General features: G+C 35.1%; 2 protein-coding genes and 1 long non-coding RNA gene across 11 annotated transcripts in view; 1 reads left to right on the forward strand and 2 right to left on the reverse strand.

Annotated features, from left to right (window-relative positions):
• Nucleotides 1-5791, forward strand: part of LOC107221772 (Y+L amino acid transporter 2) — a 39104-nt gene extending 33313 nt beyond the window's left edge. For 2 of the 3 annotated variants that reach the window (XM_015660895.2, XM_046745523.1), the window contains exons 9-11: nucleotides 138-297; nucleotides 769-861; nucleotides 2791-5791. In XM_015660895.2, coding sequence (XP_015516381.1) covers nucleotides 138-297; nucleotides 769-861; nucleotides 2791-2858 — 321 coding nt within the window. In that variant the 3' untranslated portion in view covers nucleotides 2859-5791. Of the gene's footprint in view, nucleotides 1-137; nucleotides 298-768; nucleotides 862-1870; nucleotides 1931-2790 lie in introns of all 3 variants that reach the window. The other variant, XM_015660896.2, reaches the window with a different exon arrangement.
• On the reverse strand, nucleotides 43-2792 carry LOC124295464. The gene is made up of 2 exons (XR_006905400.1): nucleotides 353-2792; nucleotides 43-279 (listed from the first exon to the last, which is right to left on the reverse strand). It is a non-coding gene; the product is annotated as an uncharacterized LOC124295464 (long non-coding RNA).
• Nucleotides 5792-7404: 1613 nt separating the features above from the next.
• Nucleotides 7405-19609, reverse strand: part of LOC107221771 (G protein-coupled receptor kinase 2) — a 35237-nt gene continuing 23032 nt past the window's right edge. For 5 of the 7 annotated variants that reach the window (XM_046744769.1, XM_046744765.1, XM_046744770.1 and 2 more), the window contains 4 exons: nucleotides 18262-19526; nucleotides 16974-17111; nucleotides 15158-15286; nucleotides 7405-14280 (listed from right to left, as the gene is read on the reverse strand). In XM_046744769.1, coding sequence (XP_046600725.1) covers nucleotides 14185-14280; nucleotides 15158-15286; nucleotides 16974-17111; nucleotides 18262-19526 — 1628 coding nt within the window. In that variant the 3' untranslated portion in view covers nucleotides 7405-14184. Of the gene's footprint in view, nucleotides 14281-15157; nucleotides 15287-16973; nucleotides 17188-18261; nucleotides 19527-19609 lie in introns of those variants that run through there. The other 2 variants (XM_046744772.1, XM_046744771.1) reach the window with 2 other exon arrangements.

Raw genomic sequence — 19609 nt, forward strand, 5'->3', positions numbered from 1 at the left:
ACTGGACACCGTGTTGTGAAATTTATATCGTTTGAAACTAACCATCGAGAACAACGTTTATTTGTAATTGGTGAAGAAATGAATGAACATTGAATGGATCCTACTGGCGACGAATCAACCATGTTTTCAATCCTCAGATGAGTATAGGTGCGTCGGTGCTTTGCGTGCCTTGGCTTAGGTGGGCGCAGCCTAATCTTCCGAGGCCAATAAAAGTGAATCTCATTTTCCCCGTTGTGTACATAATCGCCACGCTCTTCATCACCCTCGTTCCCATGTATGCTGAGCCAATGGAGACAGGTGAGAAACATTTCTGGTTGAGCATAATTTCTAAATATTTTTCACGTTTACTTACAACTAATGAGTATAACTTTGAATTCCGATAACTCGCCAACCATATTCTTAGCTAGCGATATTTTTCCATGACGGAGTTCAATCGGTCAATATTGTAACTCAGAGTTCAAAGTCTTGATTCCATTGCACAACTTTGAAAGATTAAGAATTATTAATAAATACGTAATCACAAATGATAGTCACATGCAGACTTGAATTAAAGTGACTCTAATTTTTTATTCGTCTTTCGACTTTCTTCTTATTCCGTTTGTCGTAATAATGGACTTGATAAGCTGCACTAATTGACTCGACATCATTCGTGTATGCGCCGTGTTTATGTAATTAATGTAATGATTATAGCCGGATATTTGAAATTCCAATTATAATGAGCCTTTGTATATGGAATATACCGATGAAACTTTGTAACCGTGTTTTCAGCGTACGGTTGTCTCATGATCTTGTCATCAGTACCTGTTTACTTGTTCTTTATCGCCTGGAAAAACAAACCCAAGTCATTCACCAAGACAGTAGGTGAGTACTGAAAGATAAACTTGAACAAACAAGCTAAAAGTAATGAAAATAGGTATATCAAGACTAGATAAATAGCCGCACACTCTTCTTGAAAATTTCTTCCGAGTGTCCCGAGGTATTCTCAAATATTGTGTCAAGTTTTTCGACTTTAATTGTCAAATATTGAAAATGCAGAGCTATACGGTATGATAAAAAGAAAGAAAGAAAAACTCTCAGCACTGAAATTTCAGACAGTTGAAAATTCGATGAATTTGACTTTTATCAAATTCCGCATGGCAAACAAATGAAAAGAAAATTCTTTACTCAAAGATGGTACCATAATGTTGCAGTAATTTTATAAAGGAAGAATCACATTTCTTACTATCAATTTTAGAGGGAAAAAGTTACACGCATCTCTCTCATTCGATACAATATTCAAATTAAAACTAGTTTAAGGTTATAAAAAAATGGAAGATATCCGACAAGTATTGCCGACTCCACGCCACTTGAAATTCTATTTTGTCTGTAATACCATTCCTAGAGTATATCGGCAATTCAGCGTCATTCCACGAGGAAAAGAATGACGGCAGGAATAAATTATTTATAACTCCACTTTCGGGAAACGTCTAAGAACTGAAAATTTCGCTTGCTCGTAATTTTGTTTAACTGACACAACCGTATCACCGATACATCCCTTGGGACACTGACAGAATTTTTTACCGTAAGGGTTTTAGTCGTGCACAGAGAGCAATGACGATCATTTATCATTAAACATGAAAAGAAAAAAAGACACTCGAGTTTTATCGTGTAACTATTTTTTTTTGTTTTTTGTCATCTATCTTCCATATATCTTATATAATTATATTATCGTACAATGTTACTGAACAGGTTTATTATTTCAACACTATCGTTGACTATTCGAGAAACACACGGCTATACATACACGAGAAAACACTTGTTATACATATTATTGTAGTTAAAATTTTCACTCATTTTATTTTTCTGCTAGTTAACACTTTTTTTCGTATAGGAGCCTTCACCCAAAGTATGCAGAAGCTGATGATGGTTGTCCGACCAAAGACAAATTAAGGTTCATAACACACGATACATAATTATTACTATTATTAATAATTATTTAATATACTTCTTCGAATATCATATCTATCATTTTATCGCCTCACGTGCATGCGTCTGCAATTTACATGAAAAAAATTGTCTTCGCTTCGAAGAGACATTGTATAGTAGTGCTCTAATCGAAAAAAACTATTAATCGAAGCTGCCGTTTGATCGATTTATACCACAGCACTAATACACAGTCTTGGCAATGTTTTTCCACGCTTTTTGTAATAAGTAACCTTCACAAGCCTATATCATGATAAGTATTCACTAGTAAATATTTTGCCATTCGCTTATTGCACTGCCAAATTAACTGTAATTAAATTTTTCAACAATAACTGTAACTTTATAAGTAATAATAACTGTGGAATTCATATTTATTCTTTCTCATAATAGGTAAATCTTTTCTTATTTTTTTTTTTTTTTTTCATTATTTGTTTATTTATTTATTTGTTGAATATTATTTTGCTTGCTTTATTATGACACACGCGCCAAAGCACACCCTCACAAATCGATTTCTATAATATACGCACTTTCTATTAAAAAGATGCTCGAATCGAGCATTTTATTTCTACGACGAGTTTGTGATGAATAAAAGAAAAAAGAGAGAAAAAAAAAAAAACTAGAACCAAATCGTTCCGTTCAGAATTTACCCGAGACTCTGGTACGAATTTCGTCAATTTTTAACGATTTTCTTAAAGAATATTTCGAACAGAACGATTTGAGGTGATCATCATGGTCACAGTCATTTCTGATACCGTAAATGCATTAAAAATGTCCCAACATCTTCTCTGTGCATACTAACGAAGATAAATGAATTAAACGTTGTTTCAGTAAGCACAACGAGGTTCCTGCAGAAGATAATGCTGGTAGTTGGAAAATCGAAACCCGCTCAGGTTTAACGGCCTCAATTTAAATGAAATTAAACGAAAGTTCATTTATAGTATTTCTAGCATACCATGACGGCAACGATAACGTGTGAGGTGAGAAGAAAAAAAAAACAAGAAAGGAAAGGAAAAAAAAAAGAATTAAAAATAAAATAAATAAATAAATAAATAAATACGGCGCCCAAGTGCAACGAGCAGCCACATTGAAATTGGGTGCCTGACGAACCGCACGGTCAACCATATTGCAATAACGATCCGAACAGTGTAATCATTTGTCCGTTCCAAGTGACGTATATGACTTATTTTTGATTGAAGAAAATTGATTTTTTTTTTTTTTTTATACATGTTTCTTCAATTTCTTTTTTTCTTATCCGCGTTCCACGATGCACCTTTCACGCATGATTACTTTTACTGTAACTATAATTAATTTATACACAAATATTGACGTAGTTTTTTTTTTTTTTTCTATTTAGGATTATTTTGTATTATATATTATGTCGTATTGTATGTATGAAAAAGAAAAAAAAAGAAAGAAAAAAAAGGGCTAATCTCGCTTTGCGTAACATTATTATTACATATTATCATATTGTAAGGTATTTCGGTTGACCCGGTAAATATGATATATAATATTATACATACATTCGTACATACACACACACACATACATATATATATAATATATAATATATATATAACTATAAGGAAAACGCGTATACATATTATGCATAATCCTACGTGTTGAATGATATTGTTACTTATGTGAATTCTGTATAATTGATTGATGTAATGGGACTTTGATGATTCGTTAAGTGAAAAAAAATGTTCATTCCATAGATGTATCAAATTCATCGACGCGGTATCTTTAGCATACAATTGCGGAATCACTTTGCACATGTTCGACTGTATATCCGTATAAAGTTAGATATTATCATTGTTCGAAAGGTTCTTCTTGTAATTGTAAAGATATTCGAGAGGGGAGAAGTTTTTTTTATAATTTATTCATTCTTTATTTTCCGCAAAATGTTTCAAAATAATTGACTCGGAAATCGGACTTAATGCTATAACTCAACATTTGCCAAATATTTCAAATCCAAAATTGCTAGAGTTTAATTCGTAGTAAAACATGTTGATTTACGATTTCGTTCGAGGAAACGATATCTATGAGAATTCGTTTTGAAAAAACTTGTAACGCCCGATTCTTTTTTTTTTTTTCTCTTTTAAATCGCTGAGTAAAAATGAATTGAAACGATTGATAAAAATATTTACTCGTGTAAGAAAGTGTTGAGAAATTTTTAAGGCCCGATACAATACATTTTGCCAACGATTGGGAAAAGGCATCGTTAAAATATAACACTTGTATCCGCTTGCAACTTAGACTAGGTAAATTATTCGTATAAATTACGAGTCCTATTAGACCGAATGAATACTCGAACCAACCACTCGAAATATTATTTTAATGAAAATACTGTAACAAACTGATCTGAACGACGTCTTAATTGGCGTACATAAAAGCGAATTAATAATAGGGCAGCGAATCGATTATTGCATAATATTGTTAATATTATTGTACAAGGAACGTGAAAAAAGATCTTGAGCCCTTATTTCTTTTTTAATGTACATATATATTTGAAATATTTTTCATTATGACGATATTGCAATATTTCGTCGATTTTGCTCAGTAGACTATTGATTAAAACAAATTAACGCAAGACTAATATTAAATAAGCTTCTTTTCGTCGTATCTCAGATCGAAGTTTATTATTGAATTCAACTCGATATGATAATCAGCCGGAAAAAAAAAAAAAAAAAAAAAAAAAAATTATACTATCGGTGACCTTTGATGATAATTTTTCCTTGCTTCTACACGTCTGCGGTTCTATGTTCCTAGTTAATTTCCGTTTCACGCATAATTTAATAACAACGATAAGTTAAATAAAGCCGGGTAAACTGTTCCTTTTTTTTTTTTGTTTTTTTTTTTCTTTCTCACATTCATCTCCCATCTTCAATCTCACGCATTCCTCCGAATTTTATTTTGTCATTGTATAAATATATCAACGAAAGTAGAAAGAGAGAGAGAGAAAAGAAAAAAAAAAGAAGAGAAAAGAAAAATAGAGGTTATAATATACATATAATTGAAAACAGCTGACGCGATTTATTGTTCGCGCGTTACCATCGATTCAAAATGATCACAGCATGACGGAGTGATTGAAATATATTTATGCATGAACACGATTAAATTTAAATGTTCAATATTACACGAGGAATCAAAGTACAAGGGTGTATAAAATCGTTATCAACTCGTAGAAACGAGGGTAAAAGAAATTGCTAAGAAAATAAAACAAAAATGACAAAGAACGAGGAAAAAATATATAAACTATTGTAACAATAATAATAATATATTTACACGCGGAGTTTTAATTTTCGCAATTTCGATGCAGATATCACGCTATCGTGTTACAACTACACACATATCTTACGTAGATGAATCAATAAATTATGACCAAAAATTTGTACACAGGGTGACCTGCTAGTGTCGGATGTAGAAAAAAAAAAAAAAAAAAAAAAAAAAAAAAACGAGACTTTGGCTGTCCTAGTAATATTACTACAAACATACGGAGTCCTTGTACTATTATTATTATTATTGTTGTTGTTGTTAATATTATTATTATTATTATTGATATCGACTAAAAGGTTCATTAGATGACAGACGAGGATTTTAATTTATCACCATATATTATTATAACTATCATTACTACTCTACGTATAGTTGAGCGTTTTTAAGAATATAGATTTTTCAAAATAATCGAGCAATCGACCTTCGATCAATACGGTTATAGGAATGATGTAAGCGTATGGGGGTAAAAAAAAAAAAAAAAAATTACATCGATTGCAACGATTCACAACACAAATAATAACTAAATATGATTGTGTGAAAAGTACAAATTTGTTAACGGTAAGAAGTGGTGAGTTTTTGAATTTGAAAAAATTCTTACTTACGTTTGTAGTATAATAACGTGTGTTTCCAGTATCGGGATATCGGTTTAACTTATTGAAATGAAGTTATAATATTTCGGTAAATTGACGAACAACAATCGATGTAATTTTTTACCATTATATTATATGCCAACGAATTTTGTATAAAATCTGCAAATCGTTGGGGAAATATTATAACGATACCTATTTTTAATTAGATAATGATAATTATGTATACCCTTTGATTAACACAAATGTGACAATAAGACATTGACTGACTATAAATGAAGTAGAGAAAAAAAGAGAGAGAGAGAGAAAAAAAATAGATGCAGCATTTTATATGAGTACGATTAATTAATTTACTTTTCATTTGAGCAGATATTTTGATTACTGTGTACGTGTTCAAATGAACATTGTAAATAAGTGTCTAAATGCGGTATGTATCAAAATGAATATTGTATACTATTTCAGTGTTTATGCGGTACGAAACAGCTTAGGATCTGAACAATAAAACTTGTGACGGTATTTCAAGCAATTTTCTCGTCTTTTTATTACCATGTCCATAATTAAAGGTGTTGAGGATTTGTTTTAATATTCAAACAACGTTCGTTGAGATTCGAGATATTCTGCAATCAATACCGAGTCAGAATAATTATTTAAGGCCTGATTGTAACTTCCATCGGTGAAATTGTAATATCCGATTGATATTCGAAACTCACTTTTAGAAGTGACAACGTATTTGAACAACGTGGCTCGACACGTGTTTCGTCATACATTCAATCTTAACACAGTTCCGAAAGAAGAATTATTTGGAGTAGATCAGATTTGCTCGATATTATGAAAATAGATAAGATGTTTGTTTGGTCTACGATTATTTTCTCACAATTTTATTACGTATCTATTATAGATATATACTCACATTTAAACTTTCATGGTGGTTTCTTCGCGACATGGAAATACGATAAGCCGAGAAGTAAGAATGATTATTAATCGAGTATAATCGATTATTTTTCATCGCAATCGGTTTTTGTTTTTTACTTGATTATATGATTAAAGCATAAGTTATTATCATTGTCTTACTTATTAAGTACCTGTTTTATACACTGAGATAAATTTTTATTTCCGGTTACCGCTCGGTCCTTAATTATTTTCGTTTTTTACCACGATCGGAAAATATAGGTCCAGGTAAAAAATGAAAATTAGTTTTCCAGCCGTTACCGGAAACTCTAGTATCAGTTACTATTCTTTCTCATTACGATCACTGTTGCTAGATTTTCTTGCAACCGTTGCGAAAATTTAACGCCCGCGCAAGAATAAATTGACGTTAAAGCCTTGTTTAACTAAAAAAGCAGAGTAAACCTAAACTACACCCTGAGATTAAAAAAAAAAAATTGGTTTCGGATGCACAGTCTGAAAAAAAAAAAAAAAATACGAAATCATCTATTAATCGATTAATTTTAACCGATTTAACCGAGTCGTGTGAGATTTTTTTATTGGACTCGATTGATCGACGCGTCGATTATTTTCAAGTTAGCGTCCATCGCTGCCGAGGAGTAAATGAAAGGATAATCAATTTGGCGCCGAGTTGTAGTTTTCAAACATGGTTCATTCATTGGATAGGTACACTGACATGAGTAAAAGGGCGGTATTTACCGGAATAATTCGGTTCACCGTCACTCCGCATACAAATCATTGCACTTAATGCGTTATTTATGTATATTAATAATATATATCCACCGACATTGTGATATGACCTAGAATTCTATATTACATATCTACGTGTAGTTGATACACACACGTGTACGCTTACATACCGATATTACACGTATTCACGTATATCAGGTTTTTGATAATCATTGCGAAATAGGTTCAACTGCTTTTGACACCGGTAATCGTTGAGAAAAAATAGTTAGCATCAATGTCTTTTATTTCCTCCGTACGTAATGTTTTAATTACTTCTGATCAGGTCGACGTCTTTAATTATGCGTTCGTTCGTATATTTGAGAGGCCGTGTGAAAGCTGGGAACAACAATTCAATCAACATGTACTCAAGTGCAAAGAAAGAATTTTCATTCATTCGCTTGAAAATTAATGAATATAATAAATGAAAAGAATTTGGACATTTTTTTATTTTTTTTTTTTGTTTTGTTTTGTTTTTCTTTAGCCCTGATATATCGTACATATGTGTACATACGTAGGTATGTATAATTATTTACACGAAACTCGCTACGCACACGACGCAGTAACTATATGAAAATTATTTGGTTTTATCGACGTAAGGAACAAAATGTTTTTCTTTTTTTTTTTTTTTAGAATATGACAAACCACGAATAACGGCAAATTGTGATTAAAATTTTCTCTGCATTACAGTTAGATACAAATATACTGGGGGGGCTTCGCCCCTTGTATAATGTTGAATCCCTGGTTCCTAGATGGATGTATATACAGAAGGTGAAGGGTCAAGTCTTCATAGGTGTTACGGTATATACGTAGGGTAAAGGGTTGAACCTTCGTAGTCACAAGGGCATAAACTTGGGATAAAAAGTTGAATCTGCATAGGTGTAAATGTGGCGATAGTGAAGGGAGGGACGGGTGGTGGAAGAAAGGGCTGGATTCCTGACGCGAGATATATTTATAATATAGAGAGATATACGTACGTGTATGTATAACGTTGCAATTCATCAGCTATCGCGTTGGTTACTCGAATCGCAAGTCCCACTTTGCTCGCACGTAAACGTGAAAGGATTGCTATCAACGGCAGAAGTAACGTTGTCGATCCAATTTTTTTGCGGAGAAAATAAAAATCCTGAACGCGACAACGTTATTCGAGGAAATATCAGGCTTTGTCGAGTTTTATACGATTCGACGGTTCGTTGTCCGCTGGTCGTCGAATCGTCTCAGGGACCCTGATTTTTGTCCGCACCCTTTGACAATTTCACACAAGCTTCGAAGTTGAATCGAGTCAAAGACCCCCCGTTTCAAAATCAAGAAACATCGTACAGACTCTACGAAGTGAATGCGATAAATATCGAATCTTCGAGCATTTTTACCCCGAAATTCAGCCTCGAATTCTTTGCGGCCATATATCGAGTGGCGTGGAGAGTAGGACAAAGGGTTGAATCTGCATAGGTGTAAATGTGGCGACAGTGAAGGGAAGGACGGGTGGTGGAAGGAAGGGCTGGATTCCTGACGCGAGATATTTTTATAATATAGAGAGATATATGTATATGTATATGAAACATGTTTACACCTATGAGAGTCAACAATCGTGTGAAAAGAAGAAATCGATGACAAAATAATAGTTACTAGAAATCCAAGGGTGCGGGAACGTAATAAATAAATGACAGATATAACGGATTGAGTATATAGACGGTAAGCAGAGAAAATTTATAAAAATTTGCCGTTCATTTCAACCATCCCGTAGTTTTATTATTCAACCCCTCTTCTCGTTCAATTTTCTATTCCACCCTCAAATTTCTTACTCAGACAATTTTCTATTACCAGCTAAAATTAAACACGATTTTCGTGCACGTTGGTGTTTTGAAAGCTTGTCTTTTAATGTTAGATACAATTAATTATAATCAGAAATAAATATCTACGTAATAAATTCAATATCGCGTGTCGTTTCACATGTGTTTTATTATTATTATTATTATTATTATTTTTAGTAATTTTAAAGACTCTTCAATTCATAATGTTACCTATTTCAAATCTCTACTCTCTTCGCTTATTATATGTATGTACAGTAAAATTGTTATTCATTCGTTTGCTTTTTTTTTCCATCTGTTTCTTTGATTTACCAAAATTTTTCTTTCTTTTTTTTTCCACGTCGATTGTTCGTTATCTTTCGCGTACAATTATACAATGACCCGCACTAAATTCCCGCTGAATATTTCAACGAGCATGATTTTCCTAATTTTATAATAACATACAAATAAAAACAACACTGCGCCTAAAGTCTATTATACCAAAGATTCACACATGGACAGGCAAAACGGACAAAAAAAAAAAAAAAAAAAACAGACAGGCGGACAGACAGACACGGAAGTGGAATGATATTTGGTTGACCCGTGAGTAATTGATCAGATAAATATATATATGTATATATACCCTTGCAAATGTATGTGTATGTATATAAACGTATAATCCGTTAATAACGTTCTGACAAAATTGTAAATATTCGAAAAATTAATAACCCGCGAAACAGAGAATAAAAAAATAAAAAAACGTTGTGACACGAAGTTTTGAATATTTTTACGGAGATTCCTGTGATATTATTTTTTTATCCTTCGCAATCAATATTAAATTGTTAAATTTAAATTCATTCAAAAGTATAAATCATAGAATTTGAGCAAGAGACACACGTTCGGTTAATCGTAAATTGTTTTTATTTTATTATTGATTATTATGATTATTATTGTTTCCATATTTTTTTTTCTTTTTCTTTTCTTCGTATTTTTTTTTTTTTTATAAGTTTTATTTTAACTCGTACTTCTCACGTCAAACACTAATTCATCATGCTCGTTATTTACAATTTTAACATTACCGATAGAACTCGGGTTTCACAATTTTCATATATCCATTAGCAACGATTCTTTCTTCCTATATGGGGTTTTTGTGGATTTCACAAAACACACACGTCTAATGTAAGATCCTAAGCGATTTTTTACGAGTCGCATAATACGAAGCATGCACGCACTCTCGTCCTTCTCGTATTAAAAAAAGTAAAGTAAATCCTCAATCAAAATGGGCAAAAACAATCAGCGCGTACGTAGTACTTATTAATATTAACGATTGATAAAAATATACACACGTGTTTTTTTTTTTTTTTAAATAATTTCAACAGAAATAAAATTGAATGATATGAGAAAAAAAAAAATCGAAAGAAAGAAAATAATAATAAAAACAACAATAATAAAAAAAAATTGCACCGTACGCTTTTTCATTTCGCAACGTTTCACGTTACTTTTCATTAATTCTTCTTCTGTTTTGAGTAAACACGTCAATTTTATAAAATCATCGTCCGTGTCTCGAGACAGATGTACACAGTTATTCGATTCGAGCTTAACAGTTAAATTAATCGAATAAAATTAAATTATTTTGTGTTTGTGAGTGGTAAGTGCGTGAGTGTATTTTTTTTTATATGTATATATATGTATGTATATAATTTATATCACTAATACACAGTTAAACCTTGTGCGCGGAGTATCTCAATAGTATAGGAGGCCGGTAGAAGAAACTACAGTAAACAGGGGGGAAAAAAAAATATCTATAACGTATATTATAATATTCAAGATCAAGAATGCATTCTAACCCTAATCACCTTGTAAGACATATCCTTCTTTTCATACAATTCGATTCATCACTGTCGTATAATACAATTCTTTAATGAGGTACTATAGGATACTTCGAAGTAGATCCCTTCTTGTACGCACGCCAATATTTTAAGGTACGTTAAATGAAATGTCGTTCAGTTTTCTCGTGTACGCGACACACATTCTCAAATGCTTTGAATGTTCCTTCGTGAGTTTCTTTATTTACGAAATATTCACAATTTTCCTAAATTTTTTGGCATTCGATGTAAATTTTTAGAATTTATATTTTCGACTAATGCATATTGTATAATTATAATGATGATAATAATAATAATAATAATAACAATAACAACAATAATAATAATAATAGTTTGGCATATTTCGGTCTATATTTCATATACCTGGCAGGTAAGCCGCGAGGAAAAACTAAATTTGCAGTAGAAAATAAAAAAAAAAAAAAAAAAATTGCCAGCAATGTACACTATCAGTAGGCAATAGTCAAACTGATGCTTTAATTAATCATAAATAATAATAAAAATATCTGTCATATTTATATCAAATCCTAGAGGATGCGCTAGTCATTAGTTTCGAATAAATAATAAATTTCTTTCGTCATTAATTTGTACATTGAAACAATTCAAAAAATTCTCGAAGATTAAACTGCACTTCAAGTTCACAAATCACTCGTTATTTTGATTGAATTTTAATGATTTTTTTACGACTCCGTTACCGATTGGAAGGGGAAAAAAAAAAAAAAAAACAAATTAAACATTAAACATCTTATGCCTCTTGCTTATTTCCCCTGTATAGGTTTTCATTAATATAACTCAAGACTTCTATTGCAAAGTTCCCAGGCATAATAAAATGGATTATGAAATTGTTTTTCATCTCTGATATCGAACAGTTCAAGTTTTCATTACAGTAGCAATTTTTGGGCAACCATATGCGAAATAAGATAATAGCTACAACAATTCACCGTAAAAAAGCGGTAAACTTCAGATTGTACGATCTTTGAGGTCCGACTGTTCGGTGTGAAAGCCAAAATGGCATTTTGAATGGTGCTTTGGCTTTTTTTTTTACATAATAGAATGCGTTTGATGAATCCAATGTTGACGTTGCTAATTTTCAATGATGAAGTAATCTTAAAGTGTGCATTAAACTACTTTCTGTAATAACACAACGGTAAAATAACTTGAGAAAGTCACGTAATAGAAAAAGGTATGAGATTCAAAACTGTTTTGGTAGTACCGTTGGTATTAAATCTTAAAGGCTATTGCAATTTATTGACCATTTAACTTAAGAGAGCTATGTCTTTATAATTATAATTCTCAGCGTACGCACAAGACTCGGTTTTGCCTCTGTCGAAAAAGCCGCTTTTGGGAACTGACCACGATTCGTAGTTTTTCTAATTCAACTTTCGAACGGATCAAAGTTTCGTCTGCAACGTGAAACCCAGATTAGATATTTAACTGTGAAAACTGTCCATCGAAGACGAAAGTTACAGAGATTGAAAAACTGATCGCTCTTTTTCAAGATTCTAACTTTCGCTGAAACTGCAGCTACGAGATTATCACCTTGTATTATTTTGAACGAATCACTCGGTGTTTATAATTCTCGTTTACTACTGTTGGAGATGAAATTCAGCAATTGGTCAGTTCCAAAAGTCGTTCGACCGGCAGAAACGCATCGGCATGCGACTCTTCAGTATCCGCAAATGGCCTGAGAAATAACAATATTTACGTTTCAAAATTAACGCTATTCTAAACTTATTATCTAATTGTCTCTCGTGAAGAAAGCCTTAAATGACTAATTTGAGTTTTTCAGACCTTCAATTTTTATACGAACAAATATATTATATATAAGTGCGATTATTACAGCTGGATACTTGATCACATTAAATGGCATTCCGACGTCAGAATTTATCCATATTAACGAGGTGAATGTGCGAAAATACGTTCTGTTTTTAATTGATTGGCTTGATTCGTAGGGCCGTTAAATGCCGTGGTTCAGGCGATGATCATCATTCATTTGCATAGTAAGTTTTTATCTGGACTTCGAAAGAATCCGAGATCGCGGTTTTCGCAGTCTTCTTTCAACCGCGAGGTAACGGTTATTTGAAAAATGGGAAGTTAGAGAGAGGGAAGAGTTGTTGGTGCAAATATCTGAAAGACAGTGGCGCAACAATGAATATCGTTCGTGATATTCCAAGCACAGAAATAACGCTCTCAAATCTGGAATCCCAAAAAATGATGGGTGTGGCTAAAGCAATATGGCGCCGCAACTGGCTCATCAGCTGATGGTTTTAGGTCAATAGTACGAATACAAACGGGCATTAAAAATCTCCGTGCAAATGATTACACTTTTCTTTTGTTACATTAAGTTGATAAAGGGAATAATACCGGTTAAAAAATAACTTTCACAATCAAATACAGACCTATTAGAAGTAATAAGCTTCCTGCTACCAGATGGCGTCTTTTGATGGTAAAAAAAAAAAAAAAAAAATGGAGAGAAATATATTGTACAATAGAAAAATATTATTCGTCACGTAATTCCCTTTTTTTTTTTTGACAAGATAATTTGAGAGCTGCTCTATCGGTCTTTGTCATCACTCATTTGTTTCCTCTTGCGATTATTCATTTGTTTTACCGTTAATTAAAGTAAATTAATGTCAGTGAACTCTACAAGCCCGGCTCAATCCGGCCTGAGGATGTTTTGTACCAAAGACAACGGTAGTTGTTTGTTTTTTTTCTGTTCCATTGGCGCCTGGCATCGTTCCTTGTTGTTCGAAGTGTCCTTTTGGCAACGTCGCGTATGGTCTTGATATCGGTGTCCGTCGAGACGTGGAACCGTCTTCGTAGTTGGTATGATGTATGGATTACCCAGCGTGCACTTTACCAATAGTGCTGTTATTTCGACTTGCAACAGGGCGCCGCGCCGCGCCGCGCCGGGTCCGAGACTTACTATTTCCCCGCCTAATATAGTTAGAGGCAGCAACGCGGGTGCCGGCGAGCCGACGGTGTCGATGTTTCCAATAATCCCGAATTCATCCGGGATCAGCTGGCCGGCATCTCCGAGATCTGGTTCTGCGATAGCTCGAGAAGATAACACTCGGAGACGGGTATTTCACGGGTCCTGGCGCTTTGCTTCTTCTGAAATATACAAGCAACACCCTTAGTCTCGACAATCGAGGGGATATTTGTCCAGAATACACAGCTATAAAGTGCCAATCAAGAGTCGGTAATCAAGAGATCTACCGAATGATATTAGAGAGCGAGAAATGTAAACAGTTTTTGCGACATGCAAACACCTATTCTCATAATCTTTGTTACATCCGCTCTGAGGTTTTGTACAACGGAAAAACATTCAAGATAACAATATAATTATCTAGCATGATCACACGGTCGTCGTTGGGACAAAATGGCGTCGGAAGTAATTAGTCAGCTGATTCTTTTAGTTGAATCTCACGCGTATCAAGGCACAGAAAATACCGTGCAAGCTAACGGACTTTTATTTTGTTGCATTGAATGTGTGTGGCATAAAATGTACGATAAAAAACTGCTTTTATAATTAAATACGACCCAATTATTGTGACATATTTCACAGCCACCAGATGGCGTCTTCTGAATTCCAGAACCCGAACCCATACAATCTGCATAGATATCTATTCGCTATTGAAAATCGGTATGCGAGAGGAAAAGTGGCAAAAGTGGACAAGGCGAGTAATACGATTATAAATTTGCAATGCGTCATCTGGTGGGAAAAAATTGAACTAATGCAACCAGGTTGACCGGTGACCGTTGACAGTGTTTTTTCGTACGTGGATGGTAGAACGGATAAACTATTGATTATGTTTAATAGACATGAGTAATGTGAAACCTCAAAAATTACCATCCGTTTCCATTAAAACAAAAAAACTTAGGTTATGTGGTGATAAAATGGCGCCAACATGAGGACATTTTCCAGTAAAAACATTTCCTTTCTGTAACGTGAAGAGACTGGCGGGACTCGAATGATTCGGTTCCCTACCTTTCTTCGAAACGGAAAGCATCCTCTGTTCTCGTTGCTAGGTGGCGAATGATTGATCAGGAGATCCGGAGTCGGGGTGTTGTCTGGTCCTAGAACGTTCAACTCCTTGAAGCATTCGGTCTCTATCATCTGCGAAAAGAAAGGATACGGAAATTGGTATTGACGTGAAGACTGCAGCATCGCCACACCGAGTGGAACAATCGGTCGATTTATATGTTCGTACAATGGGGATGTATCGCAGTTAGGTGAAAAGTAAAGAATCAATGCTACGTCACGTCACAAACACCGGAGCTAGAGCTTTATACAGCCTCTACTTATTGTAACGCGCAACTTCTGTCTCTTATTGTACGTACAATAAGCAAACCCGATGCGAAGAGACATCTGGTTCTGAATTGCGGTACGGATTGAAACTCTACAAAAGGACCTCAGGCGACAATGGAGTCACATAGAGAAAAAAAAAAGAATCTATTCATTACCATGCGTATAATTTCGTTCGCGGTAACACGAATCGTTTTAAGAAATCTTTTTAAAAACTACGCGCTCACGTTTCCCGTGTTAAGATTGCGATAAAATTCAGTTTCCGTTGACGTCAATACGCTTATTTTTCTCGCTGCCTGTGGTTTTGAGATTATGATTAGATGGGAGGTCAATTCTCCCGGTTATACGCGCTGCAATAATTTTTTTTTTTTCACTCCATATAAACATTTACTTGACTCCATACTTCAACTTTCAAATTTCTTGATTACTACGTGTTCACAACTGGTTTTAGTTTCGTGGTTTTTTATTTTTTTTTTTTTATTTTTTACATATATATATACGCATAGTCATAATGACTTCTTACGCGAGATGACGTCCGTAGTAAATCGCCTACAGGCATCGATAAAGTACTTGTAACCACTTGAGTTTCGCAGATGTTCCACGGTATTGCAAATATAAGATTACTATAAATCTCGATCTTCGAAGATTTTTAAACCCCGCACAGTGTTCGAGGAATTTGTTTTGCGAATGGGTATTTTAACTCTCGATAAAACTCAGTTTGGATCGTATGAAAATAATATCTCACTCTGCTTTCGTGGCTCGGAAGAACAACACGGTCAATGAGAAATACAAGGTACTCAAGAAGTGTGCAAAGTTACCCAAAGAGTATTGATTGATAGATTTCTTATCACTGTTACTGACAGTTCGAATTTTAAACAATTTTTATATTACTATTTTTACTCCGACATCACATGCATTAATCAAGAAATTTTTATTACTTTCGAGACTCTGAAATGTGGACTGTACAACAACAAAGAAAAAAAAGAAAAAAAAAAGAAAAAAATTGACGACAATGCATATTATTTTACGTTCTCGTAGAGGGATGCTTTGAAAAGTTGACGTAACGATTTTTGATAAAACACTCGGATTATACAAATAGCGAACACTTGAGTTATTCTTTTGACGTCGACTCGTGAAAAATTTAGGGTCTGCAAAATGATGCCTGTCGAATACACGTGCAATGTACTGTAACGCACAACTCTTTGAAGTCGGTTGAAATTCATGAGGTCTCGATGGAATCCATAAAAACCCGTCGAGTTGCACGAAATCTACGGAAAAACTCTGCGTAACGTTATAAAAAGTTTGTAAAACCCATGAATTTCGGATAAAAAAATTTTCTCAGAGAAGAAATACATTTCTTGAAAAGAGTTTCCTAAAAATGTTTGATGAAGTTTTCTACGCGATGCGAAACCTTGAATAATGCGGAACGATATATAACGACATCTTTATTAGTTCTGATATTTTATTTCTTACGACCGTAACTAAATGTATTTCTTACCTCATTCTGCCACGGAATCGAGACACTCCCGGTGTTAAATTTGCTGTAAAAAGTGTCGTCGGTTGCGTCCAAGTTGACACCCTTGACAGTGGAGAATTGCTCGATGTCCAGAACGTCCTTAGCGTAAACGGCATGCGGCTGCAAGGTGTCATTACCGATTGGGTAAATTTTTAAATACGTCGAGAAGAGTCGTTGTTCAACACTGATTTCTATACTAAACGAGAAACGTGATTTGTGGATTTTCTCTAGACTCCGACGTGTTTCAGTAGATCAAATAAAATTCAGCGCATATTTTCATACGTACCAATTTGACTGTTTTTGCGAGTAAAAACCAACTATAAAATTTCCTTCTCGGAGGATAAAAAAACTGCAGACATTATCGTTCGTTGATGCTGAATTCGGATTGTAGAAAAAAGTTGCATCATTGTAGAAAAATCTTCGATTTTTGGTGCTAAACTTTATAGGTGATTTTTACCCTTCGCGCGTCGTATTTGGCACGTAAAAAAATATAAGCACACTGTATTTTTCGATACTGTAAAACATATCGCAGAACGAGGGGTTGATTGCACATCGATTTGATGTACACCTTGTTTCAAGATTACAAAAACTTCAAAAGATTTTAGAGATATGAAAGGATTTCAAAAGATCGTAAGAGACTACACGGGATTTCAAAAGGTTAAAAAAAAAAAAAACAAAAAAAATTTCAGACTTCAAAGATTTCAACAGACTTCAACAAATTTCAAAGGATTGCGAGAGATTTCAGATGATTTCAAAAGACTTCAAAAGATTTCAGAGATTTGAAGGGATTTCAAGAGATTACAAGAGACTATATGGGATTTCAAGATTAATAAAAAAAAAAAATAAATAAAATTTCAGAGATTTCAAAAATTTCAAAGATTTAAACAGACTTCAATCAAATTTCAAAGAACTGCAAGAGATCTCAGCGATTTCAAAGTTTTTCTGAAGATATTGTCAAGAGATTTCAAAATATTTCTGAAGATATTATCAAGAGATTTCATAAAATTTCAGAAGATTTCAAAGATTACAGAAGATTTCAAGGGTGCGTCAAATTTCACGAGTGATAAACACCTCGTCGCAGAATGAAAAAATCGTTGAAGTACACACCTCTGGTACTTTCGTTGACAGTTATTTAAGACATTTCTAAAATTTCCGTGACTTTCCAGGGATTTCCACGAAAGTGGTTATACCAGGATGGACTCGATTGCAAGCAAACTAGGTTGGGAAAAGAAAAGGACCCTTATCCCGTTTCGTAAAAGGATGTACTCACGTCAGGCACGAAAGGCGGTTCCCACATCCCAGCTTCAACCCTCTTCCAATTCAGACACTGGAAGAAGCTGTGAAGTTTGACCTCCTTGGATCCATGCCTTCCGCATTTCGAGCCGAGCCTTGACTTGGGATTCTTTTTAAGCAACTGCTGACAGAGGCTTTTCGCCTCCTCCGTAAACTTGTGCGAGTACTTCTCCTGGTCCTCCTTGACCCTGCGGTCGACCTCCTCGCGTTTCACCTTCTCCTTCCGGGCCCTGAACGGTGCCTGGCCTTCGATCATCTCGTACAAAAGGCACCCGAAGCTGAACCAGTCCGGCGAATAGGTGTACTTCTCGTTGTCGATGACCTCGGGAGCCATGTAGCCGACGGTTCCGACTCTACCCTTGACCATGTCACCCTCCATGATCTCGACCGCTAGTCCAAGGTCGGAAATCCTTACGTGTCCGTGATCGTCGAGGAGTATATTCTCGGGCTTGCAGTCGCGGTAAACGATGCCTTGAAGGTGAAGGTGGTCGAGACCGCAGACGACTTCCGCGGCGTAGAACCTGGCCCGGTTCACGTCGAAGCCCGGATCGCCGCCCATGTTGTATATGTGAAACTTCAAGTCACCGCCGTTCATGATGGTCAGGACGAGGCAGAGGGCGTCCTTGGTCGCGTAGGCGTAGGCCAGAGACACAACGAACTTGGAGTTTATCTTCTGGAGTATGTTCTTCTCGACAAGTACCATCGCCTCGCCCTTCCGTTTCTTGATACGCTTCTTCTCGAGTTTCTTGCAGGCGTACATCTTCCCCGTGGCTCTAACCTGGCAGGCGCAGACCTCGCCGAAACCACCCTTACCCAGGACTCGGTACATGCGGAAGGTCTTGTAGGTGACCGGCTGGCTCTCGAGCCACTTCCATTGAAGGTACCGGTAGAAGTAGAAGCTAGTCAGGAACGCGGAGAACGGTTCCCCGGCAAGGAAGTCCTTCACTTTCTGGGATATCTCGTCGAAGAGCTCCCTGTTCCCAAGACTCAGACGCTCCTCGCATTGGGTTATAAGCGCGTCGTTCAGCACGTCCACGACGTCCGAAGCCTCGTGCTTCAGGTAGTGCTCGAACAGCTCTTTTCCGACCTCCGATCGATTCTCGTCCATCTCTATCTCGTACTTCTCGATCTCGTCCAAGAACAGATTGTAACGGTGGTAGGATGGCTTCTTGTTCTGGCAGAACTGACGAAACAGCAGCCTCCCAATCGGCTGCTGATCGACCACGTAGCTGTACTTGATATCTGGAATTCAAAACGGTTTGTCTGATTACACAGGTCGGTGAAAAAAAAATTACAATTTTTTTTCACCTGCATGCACTGAGAAA

This window comes from Neodiprion lecontei, chromosome 7 (genome assembly GCF_021901455.1).
Source record: "Neodiprion lecontei isolate iyNeoLeco1 chromosome 7, iyNeoLeco1.1, whole genome shotgun sequence".
Taxonomy (NCBI): Eukaryota; Metazoa; Arthropoda; class Insecta; order Hymenoptera; family Diprionidae; genus Neodiprion; species Neodiprion lecontei.